The 19,169-nt window shown below is 42.2% G+C and overlaps 1 protein-coding gene across 2 annotated transcripts in view; it reads right to left on the reverse strand.

The window, feature by feature from the left end:
* gas2l3 (growth arrest-specific 2 like 3) overlaps positions 1–16,456 on the reverse strand; it is a 30,729-nt gene extending 14,273 nt beyond the window's left edge. The window contains exons 1-2 of one of the 2 annotated variants that reach the window (XM_033615200.2): positions 16,324–16,456; positions 1,340–1,395 (exon numbers count right to left, since the gene is read on the reverse strand). In XM_033615200.2, the coding sequence (XP_033471091.2) occupies positions 1,340–1,363 (24 nt within the window). In that variant the 5' untranslated portion in view covers positions 1,364–1,395; positions 16,324–16,456. Of the gene's footprint in view, positions 1–1,339; positions 1,396–4,411; positions 4,638–16,323 lie in introns of those variants that run through there. The other variant, XM_033615199.2, reaches the window with a different exon arrangement.
* Positions 16,457–19,169: the final 2,713 nt, after the last annotated feature.

The following is a 19,169-nucleotide window of genomic DNA, read 5'->3' on the forward strand; positions in this document are numbered from 1 at the left end:
GGTTTTAGTGTTGCTAAATAGATGTGCGCATATGCTACTTATACTTCCATGAGTGCATCCATTTTCAGCATGGGTGAACGGAGCAGTCAGAGTGTGACCGGTTATCGAATGTGACTGTGCGCTACATGGGCACTGAAGCTCTGAGCTGAGCTGGGGAAGTAGCTGCAGTGTTACTGTCTCTGCAGCATCCCCACAGACTGATATGGATCAATACCCTCACAGGGTGCCTTTGATAACAGGCAATATCATCCACTTTGTTCTAGATTTCTTCTTTTGTTTTATGTGTTTCTCAAACACACATTAATTGTGCGCACAATTGCAGACAGTCACTGTTATTTCTTTAGTATTGAATGGGAATAAGAAGTACTTGTATAAAAACTTGTGAAAAAAACAGTAAGTATCCTTTAGGGGTTACTACTCTTACCAATGTTTAAGATTAAATAACAGCGATTTGGGGAAACATATGGCAACCTACAGAGATAATGCACCATATGAACCGACCTAAATATCTCCTGGCACAGACAAACCTAATTAAAACTATCTTTTGGGGTTAATCTGGAGAGTCTGAAGCTCGAGCATCCAACCGCAGCTCATCAACAACTCTGTAGAAGCTCTTCACAGCCTCGTCAACACATCGGCATCAGTCTGAGACGTTTCCTGCCACATGTTATGTGCACAGCACTGGGATGCATATTTTGCATATCCACAGTCCAAGACGGGTGGGGAGAGCCAGGACTTTCCAAACCAGATGACAGAGGAAAGCCCTCCTCAATGAGGTGCTGCCATGTGACAAATCTGTAACACGATACGTTTGTTGTTTTGGATTTTGGGATGGCTGAGATGTCGTTGCTGGGAGGGAAAGGGAAAAAGTGTTGCACATTCCACCCACTCCCCGTAAAAAATGTGCGGAGAAACTCCTCGGGGTCCGAGGGGAGGAACGTCAGACATGCATAACAAAAACAAGACGGCATGCTGTAACACAGGTGGGCTCCCGCAGTTGTTGAGTTGAAGACAAATGTCTGTGCTTCTTTATTTAAGTGGAACAACTCCAGCACAGTCTCAAAACCTTTCCCCCAATTTGGCACACAGATTGGTGACTCACTGCCTGGACACTAAGAACGGTACTGATTGACCACAAGAAGGCTCCATAACAAGGACTCAAAGTCAAGTTCAGCCCCACTGCAATGTGGAGATTTGAATCTAATCTACTGTTGTGTTGAGACTTGAAGAAATCACAGCCGTGTGAAGGTTTCTTCTGCTCACAATGGGCTGAAAAACTAAATTTCTCCTCTGGCCAATCAAAGTACATCTAATCCAGTCTAGATGGTGATGAACCTACCTGGATGCCAGTCTGGACAGCCATGACTGCGATCACAGATGATTCACTTCTTCATTCTGTGGAGAGATAAGACAGAGACTTGGGTCAAAACAAGATCATATCAAAATATCAGACGTACTTCTTTCAAGCTGTAGTTCAGACAGTGTGAATAAGAATATTCAGATTGTTGCCTCTGGGTTTCTTCTCATGTTATCTGATTGTGGGCTAGGCAGGCAGTTCTACAGAGATAGTTTGATGTTAAAAAAAATCCTTTGTTATTTTCTTGCCAAGAGTTAGACAAGAAAATCGATACCAGTGTCATGTCTGCGTTCAAGTAAAGCCAGATAGTGATTAGCTTAGCTTTTACTAAAGGCTATAAGCAGGGGAAAACAAGGGATTTGGAGAATGTAACTATTTCTTGGTAAAGAACATGGATGTAGTGTTATTTGTTTGAGCGCAACTATGACACATGCATGGTTGAGTTCCGGTTCCTACAGTGGCAGGTTTACATACATTCGTCAACCGCATCAATAAAATGTAAGGGTGTTTCGCTGCCTTTTCATCTTTACCAGTTAACAGCAGAGAAAAAAATAATTAAATTCACTGTGCTGCTCAAAGGCTACCAACAGAAGCTACCAGCAACTTTTAAGATGGTATGTTTTCTTGCACATTACTCAGCGAATCAAACACACCATAAATGTCAATATGACAAGTTCGACCATTCCATTTGTTTTTACTGTCTCTCTTTTAGGTCTGACCCAAATGCTTTGAAGCTTATATCACTGCAATGGCAATCAATGGCTACATCAGTATTTGAATGCTATGCTTTTCTGTACCAGTGGTTCCCAACTGGTGGGTCGGTCCAAAAGTGGGCCACTGGTCCATTCTGAATGAACCACAAGTGAGTTGAGAATGTGTCAAGTTTGTAAAGAACACACTTTATTTTGAAATACAGTACATTTCCAGTGTAGAGCCTGTATTTAATGGTGCCATTTCCTACTGTAGCGTAAGTGAATAATGGACAATTACTTGACAGAGACAACAAACTTGCTAGACGACATCGCCAAACTCAAGTATTACTCACAATTTATTAAAATTTGTGGACCTTGACTAATGACTAGGGAGAAATCTAGACCCCTGGACCAGTTGGGAACGACTGTTTTATACCCTTACCCCCGAAATCTCAAATAGCCCATAAATGACCAAGTAGTAAATCCAACATAATTCACTATGCGTGAACATTAATTATTAGTTATTTTCAGACGAGGACATTTAGACTTAGTGTTAGGCTTAGTTTTGTAACTACGACAGTAGACTACCCACAACAGTCTTACAGATACGCTAGCAAGATGTTGAAAAGTCAAATGTCTGGAATAGTTTCAAAATTTGCAAAGTGCCAGGTATGCCAAGGAAACTGGCATATCACAGACCTACAACTAGTTTGGCAATTCACCTAAAACTGCAAAGGAACAGCTCAGTCCTGCAAAGTATTTTTTTTTTTCTAGCTAGTATGTCTAATATTATCGTTACCTGTATATTAACAAAGTGGCTAAATGTAAATGAATTTCAACCAGATTATGAGCACTGCAGCACTACACACCTGGCTAACAACAGCCAGACACTGAGACTACTCATAGTCTTGTCATCACCTTGGAGTTACCAGACAACCAGCAGAAATGCTGAGCGAAAGGATAAACTGTCTGTTCGTAAGGAAATAGTGGCTCCACCACAAAACAAGGTCTTTTGAGAGAGCCAGTTAGCCCTTTCCCCATGCTGAACTAAGCTCATCACGCCAGTTCTGGCTCCGTACTTAACATGGGAGTGAGATCGAGTACAGTACAGTATTCTTTTCTTATACATCAGTATATAATATGTTCTTTCTCATGTTCACATCTATGTTCGTATTGAGTTCAAGAATACAAACTTCAATTCATCTACTGAAAACTCACCTGCCATGAGAGTTACGTTAGGTCAGTAAGAGATTAATGATATATAATGATATATCTGGTTTATTGTCAAGCTCTACACTGAAGCCTTCCAACTCCTGGGACCAGAGAAAGACATTAAAAAACCCTGTGAATGACCTGTAAGCTTAACTGGTCCCACACAATGCCTTTGAAGTTTCATTCAATCAGGAGGACATACCCTGATTATCCCATCAAGTCAACACTAATTTCAGACATGTGGCTCTTCTATCTACAGTACACATGTGGCCTCACTGTCGCACCAATTCCTCTGCAAAAAGCCTCAATTATCAGCAGGGAAAATTACAGTCTTCTTCCAATTCACTGTGTAATGAGTGTGTAATCAAATTTACAAGACATTAAATTCAAATTTTGCAAAGTGTCCTGGTGAATCAGCTGGGAAAGTTGACGAACATGAAGCCATGATGTCCCGTGTATGGTAAAGTAGTTATAGAGGAACATCAAAGAGGTCAGTTGGACAGGATATAAGCTGCAAATAGGCACTCAGGATGCTGCGAACCAGCCGGGATGTTGTTGTTTTTTCTGAACGCGCAGTGAATTTTAGTGGATCAGACTTTCTCACGAGGAAGTGATGACGTTAGTCAGAGTGCTCCTCTCTGCCCTCTCCCACACAGGATGTGAAGGATTACCCTGATGCTCTACTGTCCCCGAGGGTGTGTGTTTGACAAAGAGAGGTGGTGGGTGGGGGGAGAAGCAATCACAAGCACCTAGATCCTAATAACACTGATAATTTGGCCAACACAGCTGAGGCAATAGTCTCCTTACAACCACCATCCCCCCATCCTCCGCGGACACATGAGCATCACCTCATATAAACCTAACATTCTACCCCAAAATGGGTTTATGAAACTTCTAGACAAGTGGTGTTTTCCACTGATGTCATCATGCACAGTGATGAAATTGATACGAAAGCAGAAACACTTATGCGTCCACATCTAGAAATGCCTTTACAACCACTAAAAATCACATCAGTTGTTCTTCAAAGGCCTGCCTAAGAGTGCTGCGTGCAGTCATCTGACACCAAAACTGCAGCTCAGGGGAGAGAAGATGCAAGTCAGCGGTCAAGGACGGGATGGGACAAGAAGGAGGACAACACAAGACAACTTACCTCGGAGCAAAAATGGTATGGTACTGAGCGAGGAAGCTGCACCAAACAACTGCGATCGACCTCAAAAGCACATCCTCCTCAGTGCTGAGTCAAAAACCCTGCGCTGCGCTTAGAGCGGCTCCTGCCTCTGTGGCTCCACGAGTGAGTGGGGAAGGAAAGGCAGCGAGAGAATGACAGGGAGGGAGGATGGATGGGAGGAGGAGGAGGTGCAAAAGGAGAGCCCTGACTAATGAAGTGGCTACGCTTCGCTAAGCCCTGACTGCCCCCTCCCCTGCTTTTCCCCCCAACAATCCTATCACGGCGGGACCCTCTCACAAAGCCTCCATTGTTTTGTTAGCTTGCCACCCTCCCCACCATACACACACACACACACACACACACACACATACAAAACACACTTCTCATCTTCGAGCCAGCAACCAAACCAGGAACTCCCCAACCAGGATGCAATGAAATGGAATGAGATGGGATAGAGGAGGTGAGGTAGGGGGTTACCTCCACTTCCTTTTCATCCCCCGCCTCCCTCTGGTCCCAACAAAGCACTCCCCCAACCTCCCAAACCAGCACTCCGCACAAAGTTTGGGGTGGGAAGAAGGAAAACAATAAGCTTGTTCCTCTGGTTTCTGAAGGCAGTATCAAGAGACAACATCTGCATCCATGTGCAAAGTGTTGCAACAAGTTTGCCTTGGAGAGAGCAAATTCAGAGAAAGAGAAAGCAAAGAACAGAACACATGACATCATACTATCTACTCCTGACAGATGTTGGTTTCTCCACAGCTGTTCTGACCGCTCTGTTCTAATGACTACAGTGTTGTTTGACTGAGATGAACCAGTAACGGGGCTCATTTTGTGAACATACTGCATTAGATATTACATCAACCATCCTGAGGCACAAAGTCATGCATGAGACTGAACACTTAGAAACATGAGAGCAAGTGCATCCCTGAAACTAGCCTAAAGTCTTCAATGACATTTGACAGTCTTCAAGACCACTGAGCAAGCTCTTCTATTCATGGTATATGGTACATAGTTTTGAACCAGAGATGTCAACAGTTAACGGTTAATTGGTTAACCACTGAGAATAGTAGTGTAGTTTCTGCAATAATCCAAAATCTAATGAAAAGAATCACATAAGCTTTTGGACGAATGAACCAGGGCAACGCTAACTTCCACATCAGCCGAAAGGAAACGAACATCATCCCAGGGGCACTCTATTATGGCCATTCCATTGTGTCTCCCCACCTTTACCACTGTTAACTACATCATCACTGCTAGCTCTGTTAGCACCGTTAGCAGGGTCAACACAGCTAGTGGTGCTAACAATGTTAAGCAATGCTATAGGGCATTTTGCAGCTTAGGTCCCATTTATACGATTTCAACTGAAAACCAGAAACTTTAGTTGCGTTTTGGCCGATTATTTACATGACAGCTGCGTTTTGGGTCCCTGAAAACGCAACGTTTTGACGGGTTTAAACGGGTTCCAGAGGGGTGGGGGTGGGGGGGGGGGGCGCACGACAGAGTGGGCAACATATTTCTGAAGCACGCCATTCTGCCACCAGGATCACTACCAGCAGTATTTGCAAATGTGCAGCTCCGCTTGCTGACTCCCATGCAAACCAGGTGTGCACAGTACAGAGTGGCCAAGGCTAAGAGACTGGAGGCTGGGCAATGTTTCTGTTTCTGTATGTTAACATGGCTAGCCGGCTGTCTGTCAGCAAAGCCAACAAAAAATTAAATAAAGGCAAGACATTTACACCACAACACATTAAATTTCACTACCTCTAAATGGATAGCACTTTGAAACATGGTGCTAAAGCTCACTGAGTCTGTGGAGCAACGGTCTAAAAAAGGAAAGGCTTTTTGTATTTTTATTTTCTTAATAAATACCAGTAACTATCCAGATATTACAGATACAGAAAAACTTTATTTATCCCCGAGCTAAATTGCCCTTCGGGGATAAATAAAGTTTTTCTGTATCTGTATCTGTAATATTTGGATAGTTACTGGTTAAAGGGTGTGGGGCTATCAAAAGCAAAATTAACCAAAATTGACATTCTTAATATGAACAGTAGATCAAACCACTGAAATTAAGAATCAAAATCACAACTTGCTCTGCGTTCAATGGAAGTTTTTAGGAACTGAAATTCAGGAGAATAACCCTTGTTTAAAACGTTATTCTGCAAGCGCAAAGGAAAGAGGATGGAAATATCACTGACTTATCAAGCTTGACTTATGACGCATAGGCCCGAGCCTGAGATGATTTCAAAGAACCACTGAAGTCTTTTAAAGCAATGTCCTCAAGGCTATAATGCAGAAACTAGAAACAGTGACGGAACGACGACCTTAAGGATTTCAGAGGAGGGAAACAATCCAGAATGGCTCTGCTTCTTTTCAGCACGCAGGCGTGCGAGAAGGGTCGCACTCAACAACACAGGACAAAAGGGCAAATCTTTGGCTCTGGACTCCAGTTGTGTGCATCTGGGGCCCCGGCAAAGCCTGAGAGCGTGACTCCCTACAGGGACCAAAGGCACCCACACACATTGAAATGTCAAGCACAGAGGAGGGCGAGAGAATCAGAGCCAAAGAGGGGAGGCGAAGACAAAACACATTTTATAATGGCGCTGAACTTGGGAGTGGCATGCTGGAAAGGCCAGGGCGCGACACTGTGACACTGAGCACTACCACGCACATTCCCCAGCGGTTGCCCGGAGAAAAGACGTCTGACAATGCCGGCACTCTTCTTCAATCCATCTGCAATGAGCAGTTTCCTCCAACACCTCCCTGCATCTGTCAGAAAACAAGATTTTGTATGCAGAAGATGCACCAGTTTCTGATTATGTTCTTAGATTTCTTGCAGCTGTTGTTATTTTTGGCTGCTCTGAGAAAGCTGCGTTCACAGAACAGATTGGAAATTTACAACTCTCCAAGAACCCCAATTCCCCCTTTAGTTTACTTCCTACAAACATTAGCTTGTCTTCAGGTGCACATTTGAGCCATTCCTTTATTTCTAAAGCCACATTAGGATTAAGTGAGTAAATGAGGCACAGAAACCTGGTACACAAAAGACCCTGGTCAGGTTTGGGTTGACTAACCTGTATTTCTCGTTATGAGTGAAATAAAAGCTTTGTCGCAGGTTTTATCCCCTCAGGAAAACTGCTATTTCCAGACTGAATGGACTCAACCATTTTTAAGCATTAACTTCAGATGGTGTTTCCAGATGTTTCATTTCTGAAAACTGCAGATTTCAGGTACTGTGTGCATTTCCACAAGATCATTTCAAAGTTGACGTAGTGTCTGACCACAAACAGAAAATAATGAATTAAATGATGACAGTGTTAATTTGTGTTAGTGATTCACAAAGACATATTTTTTAAGAACATTTCCAACTGAACAAATTCGATTTCAAGTGATGTATCCATATAAACAAATCGCCACAACTAATATAGCTAACTGTCCTCATTAAGAGTCCTGTTTTCTCTTTATAGTGCTCAACACACAATCCACTTCCTGCCAGGAAAAGGTGCCGAATAAATTAAAGGAACTGCCTTTGTCAGAGTTCAAATGAGCGGTATAATAGACTCAGACTCTCTTAAAGGAAAAGGAGCTAGTACGAGCTTCCCTGTATCCTGAACTAAACATAGATGCAGTGTGTGTGTGTGTTTTGTTGAGGGTGGGGGTGCGACATCTGTCCGCATGTTCCCCATGCAGGTCGCCTCTCTCTGGTTGCAGCTAGTAATCATTTAAGAGGATCAGCACTATTCCAGACAGCAGAGCGCATCCACTTCCACGACGCTCCGTCATCACAACACACACAGCACGTGGCACACGCATGCAGCCTGCGGCGCTCCGCCAGTGCATGTGAGCACCCGTGCATAAGTGCAAAAAAGAAATGAGAACGCATTACGTAATGAGTTAAATGTAGAATGTTCAGGCGGCGATGTCCTTTTGATTTTCCACCACATGGTATTGTCCGTGTGTCGGGGGAATAAACAGTAAACATGAGTCAAAAATAAAACCAAAGTCGGCCATGTGCCGTTTATAGAACCTCCAGGGGTCTTTGAGGTGTTTTTTGGGGGGGAGGGTCCACAGAGAAACTAATATTTTAAGTTTTATATCATAATTTCATTCTCTGGAAGCTGGCACAATTGGAGCATGTGTTACAGATGACATGTGCTCCACTCAGCTTTCCCTCTTCCACTTTGTTTGTATATCAAACCAGCCACTCTGAGCCTGGAGATCAGGACACCCAAAGGGAATTACACAGGGAAAAACATTTCTACTACACAAATTTCTAATCTACTATTGCCTGAAAGCTTATTTTTGAGTACTAAATAGTTTTTAGCGGCTTTTAATAACTCACAGTCAGCAGGCCCCCAGTTAAGAGAAGCAGGCAGGAGTACCACCACAGGAGCTAAGCAACGTACACCTGTGAACGGGGGCAGCAGCAAAACGAATTTTAGCCAACTAAAAAAAAAACATTTTACCACTTTATCTTTCCATCAGACAGTCCTTTTAGACGGGGAACTGAAGTAGTTATATCCATCGATGCACCCTTCAAAGCCACCAGATCCCATTGGCAAACACTATCATTTTACCTCACAGAACACAGGAGCTGCCGGTCTACCGCTGTTCAATTGGCTAGTTTGTTTGTGCTATCGTGTGACTTTGGTGACTATGAAATAACCATTTAAAACACCAAAGTCACACACTAACACAATCTAACCAATCGTGGCGGTGGAGGCCCACCAACTCCCATGTTCTGAGAGGTAAAATTATGTTTTTTTTTGTCAATAAAGTCTGGTGGCTTTAAAGAGAGTATAGATAAGTTTCGGTTTCAGTTCAATTTACTATCAGAAATCACTGTTTGATGGCATGGTAAAACAGTGAAAATATTCTTAATATTGCATACACTTTAACTGATATAGCTTTATTTTAGGTGGCTAAAATACATTTTAGCAGCAGCTTAGCTTCTGTGGTGGTACCTCTGTCTGCTTCTCCAAACTGGGAGCATGCTCACGACCATCTACTGTAGGCGATACATTGACTATTGAATCCCTCATACAGTACATGCCCACTTAAAAAATCCAAACTTTCACTGTAAGGGGTCAGTATGTTTCATCTAAAGCGCTTGTCGAATATTATAAAAGCACCTGAAACCCCTCCCCCCCAACACCTTTCATAGTCCAACAATTTCTGTAACTTTCTGAAACCATCGATTCAACAAACTTGGCTATTTAGGACTATATTTGGTCAATTGTGCATGGCTAAACATTATCAAGATTCTAACTATCTCTCAAGCTGTCTTTTATTCTTCACACAACTTCCATCACTTTTTGTGCATATGACTGCCTTCAAGACGAGACTGTCTGAAAGTGTGCACCGTCATCCCCATTTGTGTCATGGCAGGCAGGTCATATGAAACCATTTTTTTCTAGCACAGCTCGGCCTTCAGACAGCTTAATTTGCATGATATATTTTACACCTGAAAGTTTCTCAGTTAGGACTCTACTGAACACAATCTATTTGAGAGGCTTCTGATGTGAAAAACTGGCCCTATTTTTAGGCACTTAATGTGATAACTTGAGCATACAGAAACGGATGAGTAATATCTTTGTGTGTGTGTACCCAGTACCCGCGGTGTGAAGTGGCTGCGGGCCAGTGAACCTCCTGCGCCTTTCCCCTTCCCTGCAGTCCAAAAAGGTTCTGCTGGGCCAAACTTCCCCCTGGAGAATACTAACTCCTCCTCTATTAAACTCCTTCCTGCTGAGCCCTTTGTGTCTGGACTTAATTACCCTGTCGGAGGAGCGTTTCATTTAGAGCCCCGACTCCCCCTTTTCATTACAGATGGGGCCCTGCTGCACTGTTTCAAGAGGGAAATTCATTCAGTTGAGGAGAATGAATAAGTAAATATACGTCAACAGTCTGTTGTCAAACTCAGCACAACATTTTCAATCAAACCTCATTTTCTAAAGCAATGGAGTCGCCCCTGGGCCTGTACAAGCTTGCTCATCATGGTTATCCATTGTAAAAGACTTTCTGCCTTTCAAGCTGGATTAAGCTATTTCTTGGCCTCCTTCCTCCTGTCCTTGTTGGAGCCGTCTCTCCTTAGAGGTGAGACACTGTGAGTAAAGTCCATCTTAAAGGCTTGAATGAGAGGGAGCCACCTGCCAATCCCATTTTGATTTGTTGATGCTAATCCGCAGCTCACTACACGCCACCATGTCATCCCCGGGCTTTCAAAGCCCCTCGCTGCTGACTCAGGATCAGGCTTCCTGCCCAGCCATCCATAACCTTGAACAGCAGAGGCAAGGATGCAGGCTGATTCCAGGTCAGTGTTAAGAGTCCATCAGTCTGCAGCACACTGCCTCAGGCATGAGAGCTGCCACACAAGGTCGTCCTTCAGTCAAACAGAAGACACAATCAGCCATGTATTTATTTCCAAAACATGTTGGTCCACTGACCTTGCCCTTTTTAAAACTCAAAGGACACTTTTGAAAAGCGGCAGTAGCTCAGTCCGTGGGGACAAGGCTTGGGAACTGGAGGGTCACCCCAAGAGGACTGAGTACAGAGTGTGGACTAGTAGCCAGAGAAGTGCCGGTTTACCTCTTGGGTGCTGCCGAGGTGCAATTTAGTAGCGAAACCCCAAGTGCTCTGGCCAACTGTCTATGGGCAGCCTCTCAGTTTGTCATCCCTACATTTGTGCATGTGTATACCCTAGGTCTTGTTTAAAATGTGCTTTTTTTTCTTTTACCCAACTCATGTGCCTTACAAAATATGTCACACCCTCTTGGCCACCACATCCGCCTTTGTAAACATTGTCAAAGCCAGCAGTCGATAATCTCTTAGAAGTTATACTGTTAAAACAAATAGGACTTAAGCTTCAGGGTTTCTCACAGTGCTCAAGTAACAGGAAGCTGACTGAACACAACATCTAAGCTGACTTGTCAACGAAATTCCTTACACAACAAATGAAAAATAAATAAATAAAATAATACCAGATTATTAAATAACACTTGGTAGTTTTGGGGAAGAGAATATCCAAACAGTCACTCCAATGTTTAACAGGAGCTACAAGAGTAGACACCAAGTCCACTCTATGGCAAGCATTGTCATGCGACACTTCCAAGTTTAGCTGTTTATGAAAACATATGAATGAATGGGCTGTGTGATGCAGTCAGGTGACACATCAGCATCGTCTGAAACATGCAGAGGCCAAGCTTTAAACTATGCCCCAGTGATTCACATTTGGATATACATCCTTCTCAGACTATTGACTTTGAAAACATGACTACATGGAGCCAAATACAGCCAGAGTACCAGTGTGGCGCCAGTCAGCGCCAACTGTAAAGCCTGAACCCACAGTTTAAACTTTCCATTTTCAGGGTCAGCTTCCTTGTTTTCAAATTCCCTCCCGGTGTGATGTCAGCAATCAGGTGGCCGAGTCAATCAGCTGTGACCAACATGCAGGCTCGACATCCTTTAAGCTGCAGCAGGCCTGGCATGATGCCCACTCTGAGCCGTTTCTGCTGACCTCATACACACACACACACACACACACACACACACACTCACACACACAACGGCCAGCTAACTGCAATGACATCACTGCTTCAGTTGCAGCACACGCATTAAACAGGCCAGCAGTGTGAAACACCTGAGCACACCACCCTGACTGTTGATCTTTCCTCATGTTATTTAGAATTTTGTAACTGACATTCATCTCATAATGAGAGCATCACATCATTGTGTGTTCATTAAATTAATGAAGTGGGATGTGAAACTGTTAGGCGTATTAGGTAGGAACCAACGGCTGTGGAAACTTTTGATTTCAAACATGAGTCTAGCAGCCAAAAACTGCCAGTTATAATGGATATCAGTGTAAATACACTTTGTGAAGCACGGCTGGGCTCCTCCTTTATGTCAACATCAGTTAATCATGTGAACCATTTCTTTACTGATAAAACTGCACGTGATATCTTAAAGTCAGTCACACCACCAAATAAATATTCTGTGTCAGTTTAACCAATATTCAATGATTTGTTATCCACAAACTGATCTACAACATCCACACACACACAACCCCAGTGTTGCTGTCTGACAAGCTTTATCAGGGTCAGTTCAGATAAGCCTCTGTGGACTAACAACAGCCAAGTCGCCCCATCCCAACTCTTCACAGAAGGTCAGGCCAAGGAGATGTGAAAGGTCAAGGGGTCCCTGAGCTCAGCCTAATTAGCAGCCTTTGTTTGTCACATAATCATCCTAGTTAGTGTTGGAGTTGGGGGGGGGGGGGGGGGGGGGGCACTGGGCTACCTTTTACCTTAATAAGGCTCACCAGTGCTAAGACATGGTGGGAGACGCACGTGCACACCCTTAGAGCTTTAGTTAGGAAAAACAGAGTGATTAAAGGATATATTTTAACAAAGTAATACTAAGGTGGCCCTCAAACTGTCAGAGCTGACGGTATATAACTGTTGAACTTATGATTTTAAGGTACATACTATCAGGAATGCAAATCTGATTTAAATCAACCAGATCAACAAGATTTTTTTTAGCTGTAACATGTTAGAATAACAGCACATTCACATGATGACTTGCAGCATTAAAATACACAGATAACTCATCATACAAATGTTACTCATCCAAACCACCATCTATGAATACTACATGATGTCAGCCCTACTGTGCAACTTTTTACAGTATCTACACACATGCACCTACAGAATAATAAACCTCCTTTCACACACACCCACCAAGCCACCCATGACCCACTACCCACCACCGCTCCCCTCCTGTAAGCTGTACCCTAAATAAATGAGGGGTAATCCAAGTAATCCAAGATTTCATTATCATCTCCATTGTGTCCACACACGCAGCGTGGCAGCCCATATGTGTCCACGTGCATTCTTAACTCATTAAGCCTTCTTTGTCTCATCTGGTGTGTGTGTGTGTGTGTGTGTGTGTGTGTGTGTGTGTGTGTGTGTGTGTGTGTGTGTGTGTGTGTGTGTGTGTGTGTGTGTGTGTCCCTCACTCCTAACTATCTTTGGGAGCCCTGGCAGGCCCAAACTGCGAGGCCTGATGCCAAAGATCAAGCAGATGGTGCTTATAAAGACAGTTGGAATTGAGGTTGCGCTCATTCATTGAGAGCTGGGCAGTGACAGCTTTGTCTCAAACAGAGTGACGTACTGTATTGTCAGTGATCCGGTGACGCATCGTAGTACAGTCAACAGTGCGGCGGCATTAGGACGACACCTTCAGTTTGACACAGTTAACAAAACGTAAACAAAATTCACATGGACTTAAAAGTAGCTCTTACAGTAGAGAGGCTTTTAGTAAATTCTTTTCCTGCCCAAAATCAAAGTATTAAACTTGCTACCCACAAGATCTATTAAGACCTGTATTACTGTACGATCAAAAATTAAAGCTGCGCTAATCTTTATATACTGTACACTGTGGCTCCAAACAACTGTTTGAGAGATTTAACCATCAACTTCATTTTATTTTTGTAGTCTCTTTCCATCATTCATATTGATGGGCGCAGCTTTAAATATTTACCCATCTGTTAGTTTTGAGATTCATTAACCAGAGGACACCTAACAGATAAGAAAGGATAAAAAAAGGTCAAGGCCAAGTTGCTCTGGACTGTGTGTATGTGTGCTTGTGAGAAAACAGATTTTGACTCATGGCTTTCTGTGGTTAGACAGAGTCCTGACTGAAAGCATGATGTAACTGGGAGAATAAGAATAGTGACTGAAATAGTGGGTTTGTGGCTGATAAGACAGGTGTGGTTTGATATAAATGTCTAGCGTTGTGCAGCTTAAAGTAACTTTTACTTGGGCCAACTAAAGCCATTTTGGGATAATCAGGCATCAGCCTATGCCTGCACTCATGAGTCTATTTACAAAAAAATGTCTGCAGACACATAGGCAGTTGGACTTGTCAGTTGTGGCTGCTGCGGAACGAAGTTAGTGCTCCACCCACGTGGGTCCGTGGGTAATGGATGTAACATTACCTGAGAGAAAAACAGTAACACTTAAATTCTTTGCTTTCAAATCTCAATATTTACTTGGACACTCTTAAAGGGAAACTTTCATCAAATTCTGTGTGTTGTGAGTAGAAATCCATCTGATGACGCGAAATGCATCATTGATGATGCAGCTACAATCCGAGCTGGCGGACAGTGGTGAGCTCTGGGAGCTGGCAACACTGGAGGCGCCCTAACACTGATCATCTGCACACAATCCCCACATTGCGGGGACACAAACCTAGATGAAAATCAGCAAAGTATGCCCTTAATAACAATGTTCACTGTCTGTGTAGTATAATTAGATTTACTGCGGTCATTTATTGAGAAAATGCTCCTCTCTCCCTCTTCTCTCCTCTCATGTCTTGAAGTCTCGAAGTAGGAAGTAGCACCAAATATAAAGCTGTTGTTAAGTGCACTTTTTTACACAAAGTATAGTTTTTAATTACCTGTGGACATTTGTTTAGTTGATAATTCACTTAGAATCTGTGCTGCAGACAGATTGCAGATCTACTTAGGCAAACAGACAATGCAAACAATAATGGTGTTAAATAAATGTTTATTTAAGCTCAGTAATTTTGTGTCTCTTGTTATTTTTATCTTTATTAAATTGTTGTATTTTATCAGCTGCAAAAACAACACCATGATATTGACATTATATCAGTCATGGGCCGCCCTGCTCTCTAAATATTGGCATCAGACATTAATAATCCATATCAGTCAACCACTGCTTTTAACACAGGCAGCACATTTAACTGATGACTGAATCTTTATGCAATTTGATTCAAGTCAATTTCTCAACAGCTGAGCAGGTCGACCCAGCAGGGTCAGCCTTCCCATCAGCTGATTGGTGACAGGATAAATAGTGATGTTGGAGACTATTTATGGGACAATGAAATGTTGTAATAGGTTTTTCATGTACAGTATATGAGGATAAATAATAATGCGATGCCAGCTCATTCACCCCCTCTTCCTTTTTTTTAGAGTCATGAGTTATAGTGACATCACATTTAATATGTTGGCGCTGTGGTAACACCAAATGAAGAAGTGCATGTCTCTGGGTGTGGAAGAGTGAATTCACAGCCAAAATCACAAGTAGCCAGGTTCCAAATCTCTCCAACGCCACCTACATCTCCTACTTGTTCAAACAGAGTGAATGAAGAGAAATGATTATCACGCTAAATCACAAGGTCAAGTACACAAGTCTTGCTGTTGTGCTGCAACCTCACATTATCAGCATGCAACATCTCTCCAGGTACATATGCACCAGTAAACTACTGATCCTCTTACCTATTTATTCCCACCTGTCAATCAAGGGTAGCTTTGTGCATGCTCCACACCGGAAGCTGTTGTTTTCACACTCAACACAAGCACGCTCGGACCTGTCAGTGTCAATTACCTGCCATTATGTAACAGTAAAAGCTGTTTGGTTTAAATTGCAGCCTTGTTATTCAAATTTGATTGCGGCTCGTGTGAAAGGAAAAGTGCATCGCTTAATTAACATGAGTCATGAAAATAACCACAGCCTTCAGGTGAACGTGAACGGCACAGATGATAACTTTAAGATAGCTGCGTAAAAAAACATTTTACACAAAAACCTAAAAAATATCACATTAACTTCAATAATACTTCAAATATTGCGTTTTTATTGAACTCCTGGCAACTTTCCTAGACATGTATTTATATTTTATGAGACTTACTATTCAAAAACACACTCGACTCCAGTTGTGTACAAAGATAACGGTGTATTCAGTGTTTTGCCAACACGAGGCTCCCTCATGGATTTTGGGGGAGAAACGGGACGAAACCTCTTTCTCCTCACAGGCGAAAACTTTGGGGCAAACTCCCCCCGTGTATTCCCGCTGAGATTAAGTGAAAGTTTTACACTTACCAGCAGCTCTGAAGGGTGTAAAGTCTCCAAGCAGAAAGTGAGGACAGTTAGTGTTGATTTAAAGTGTTTTTCCTTGTGAAAATCCAGAGTTGTTAGTCCAGTCATCGGGGGTTAGTCATGTTCTCCGCTGCTGTGCATTTGTGCAAGTTTGTGGGCAGCGCTGTTCGAATCAGCCAATCAGAGCGCTCCGGTTGCTGGGGGCGGGGCCAAGGCTCACCTGAGTGTCATTTTACTGAATGATGAAAACCCATTCATTAAAATGAAAATGTTAGTGCCTATATAGAGCTATAAAAGCATCCTGAATTATCTTAGAAGAAGATTGTTATAGAGATTGTGAGTGAGAAAGAAAGACGTTACATATATATATATTTTATTTTTCTTTCCCTCTTTCCACATTGTTTTTATGCCTCTTACTTCTCTGTTCCTCCCTCAGTTGTAGGAAACCATCTGCTTTCTACTATCACTCTAATGTGCTTTATCTAGTTTCAGCATTGTAGCCTGTAGGCATGGGCGGATTGTGAGACCGCTGGGCAGAGATATGCAAAAGGCCCCACCACCTCTCCTATTGCTTTGCATGTCTTCATAGTTGTTTTGTGTCTCTGTGGTAATATTGTGTCTCCCAGTGGTAGTTTTGCATCTCTTTGTAGTCATTTTGTGTCAATTTGAAGTAATTTTGTGAGTTTTTGTGTCATTATGTGATTCTTTATAGTCATTTTGTGTCTCTTTGCAGCTCCTTTGCATCTGTTTGTGGTCTTTTTTGTCTCTTTGTGGTTACTTTGAGTCTCTTCCTGGTCTGTATCTGTTAATTTGAGTAATTTGGGTGCCTCCTGGGCCTGAGCCTTGTAGGCCATTTCTAGCCCATATAACATATAAAACATTAAATAGTTCCTTCTTTGGTGTAATAGCAACACTTTATACAAATGTCTGCATTTTGTTACCTTCATCAAATGTTCAAGTTCAGTTTGTGGCAAAACGAACACTTGCTACTTCAATACTTTTCTATATATTGGGTTTGAAAGAGGTCAGGAAAAAAAGAAGTGTGAAGAAGTGTTTGATTAGAATAAAGCTATTATTTTGGGGTTTAAAGTCAAAATCAGCAAAGCACAAGGGTTAATTTAGATATCAGCCCACTGCTTGGAATGTAACTAAGTACATTTACTCAAGTACTGTACTATTTTAGGTCCTTATAATTCACTTGAATAGTTAAATCTCATGTCACTTTCTGCTTCTACCCCACTACATCTGAGTGGGAAATACTTTACTTTTTACCTCACTACAATTATTTGATAAGTTTAGTGATAATTTACTTTACAAATTAAGATTTATTAGAAAATCAATTGGCAACTATTTCAATTATTAAGTCATTTTTCATGCAAAAAACTTTCCAGCTTCTCAAATGATTAGTACTTGCTGCTTCTCAGTGCTTTTAACTATATGTGATTATTTAATCATTTCTTTTAAGTGTTTGCATTGAGTACTTTTAATACTTAAATACATTTTCCTGATTGTACTTGCATATCTTTACTTAAGTAACATTTTAATGCAGGACTTTTATGAGTAACAGTATTTTGACAGTATGGTTTTGGCAGTTTTACTTAATTATAGGATCTGAATACTTCTTCAACCACTGGGAATGGATGTGCATCCTGGTGACAACTGCCATGTACATGATAAAAGGAAGTTGGAAAGTCTGAAAAGGTTAAGAATGAGACAAATGTATAAAAACAGAGAAAAAAGAGCAAGTATTTTTTAAAAAGAGAAAACAGGTGGTAAGCATATTGTGGGGCGACAAAACTACGTGACAAAAAACACAGCAGAAAGAGTTTAATAAAAATAAGGCGATATAAGACATTTATTTTCAGGTATGCCATAATTTGGGGATACTATAATAGCTGGTTCAGGTTGCACGGCACCTCCATATAAACACACTGGCCTACTTTATGTGCGACACAATGAGGAGGACGAGTCTCTTTACATCCAGCTATCTCTTTGGGGGCTATTCACGGCTGCATGGTCTCGTGAGGGGGAAGGAGGACAGGTTTGTGCTGATTTTCAGCCGCACCCTTGCCATTGTTGAGTGAAACCATGGCAGCCTCCACTTCAACCCTTTTTTTGTTATAAATACTTCAGGAAACAGACAGTGTTCCAGCTGCCAGCCTGCCTCCCTGCCAGCTGACCCTTACAAGCTGCCTGAAACTGGATAGTGTTCTGCTGGCGAGTGAGAAAACACACGTACAGGAGATGACACCACCTTTTTTTAAATGAAGAATGTACAAACTTCTTTCTTTTTGTTGTAATTTTCTTGCCTCTGGAGTGCTGGATTACTGTGTGTTGGTGTGCAGATTAAACATTTGCCCTGTGTGCCTGAGCTCACTGAACTGCAGGTTTTCTTCTACAAACACAGTGTTCAACCTCAACCTGATAGGCTGCTAATCAGTAACAGTGTGGCAGATAAATGGACCTTTATCTATAGTAACATTGCCAATGCTTACTTAATTTTTAACACTCACACAACCAATTCTGGATGCAGCATTACAAACTACAGATCTTTCTGTCCTTTTTCCATTGCAGACATTTTGATTTTGATAGGAAAAGGTGTTACACTGGTGTTACTAAGGACATCAGCAATGGCACTGTTGTATTCAAGGATCCCATGGTGTTTCTTAAAGTCAAGGAAGCTGCCCTGGTAAGAAAGGTCCTTTCACATTGTTATCCTGCAGAGGCTTGGCAAGACTCCTGAGAATTTGGAAATCACATAATGGAGCAGTCTAGGGAGTGTGCAGGTGTGCGTCATTAGAAAGATCCTCCAATTTCACCCTGTAATTTCAGAGAAAGGTGAAAGAAAT

Source organism: Epinephelus lanceolatus, chromosome 23, assembly GCF_041903045.1.
Source record: "Epinephelus lanceolatus isolate andai-2023 chromosome 23, ASM4190304v1, whole genome shotgun sequence".
NCBI classification, from domain to species: Eukaryota; Metazoa; Chordata; class Actinopteri; order Perciformes; family Serranidae; genus Epinephelus; species Epinephelus lanceolatus.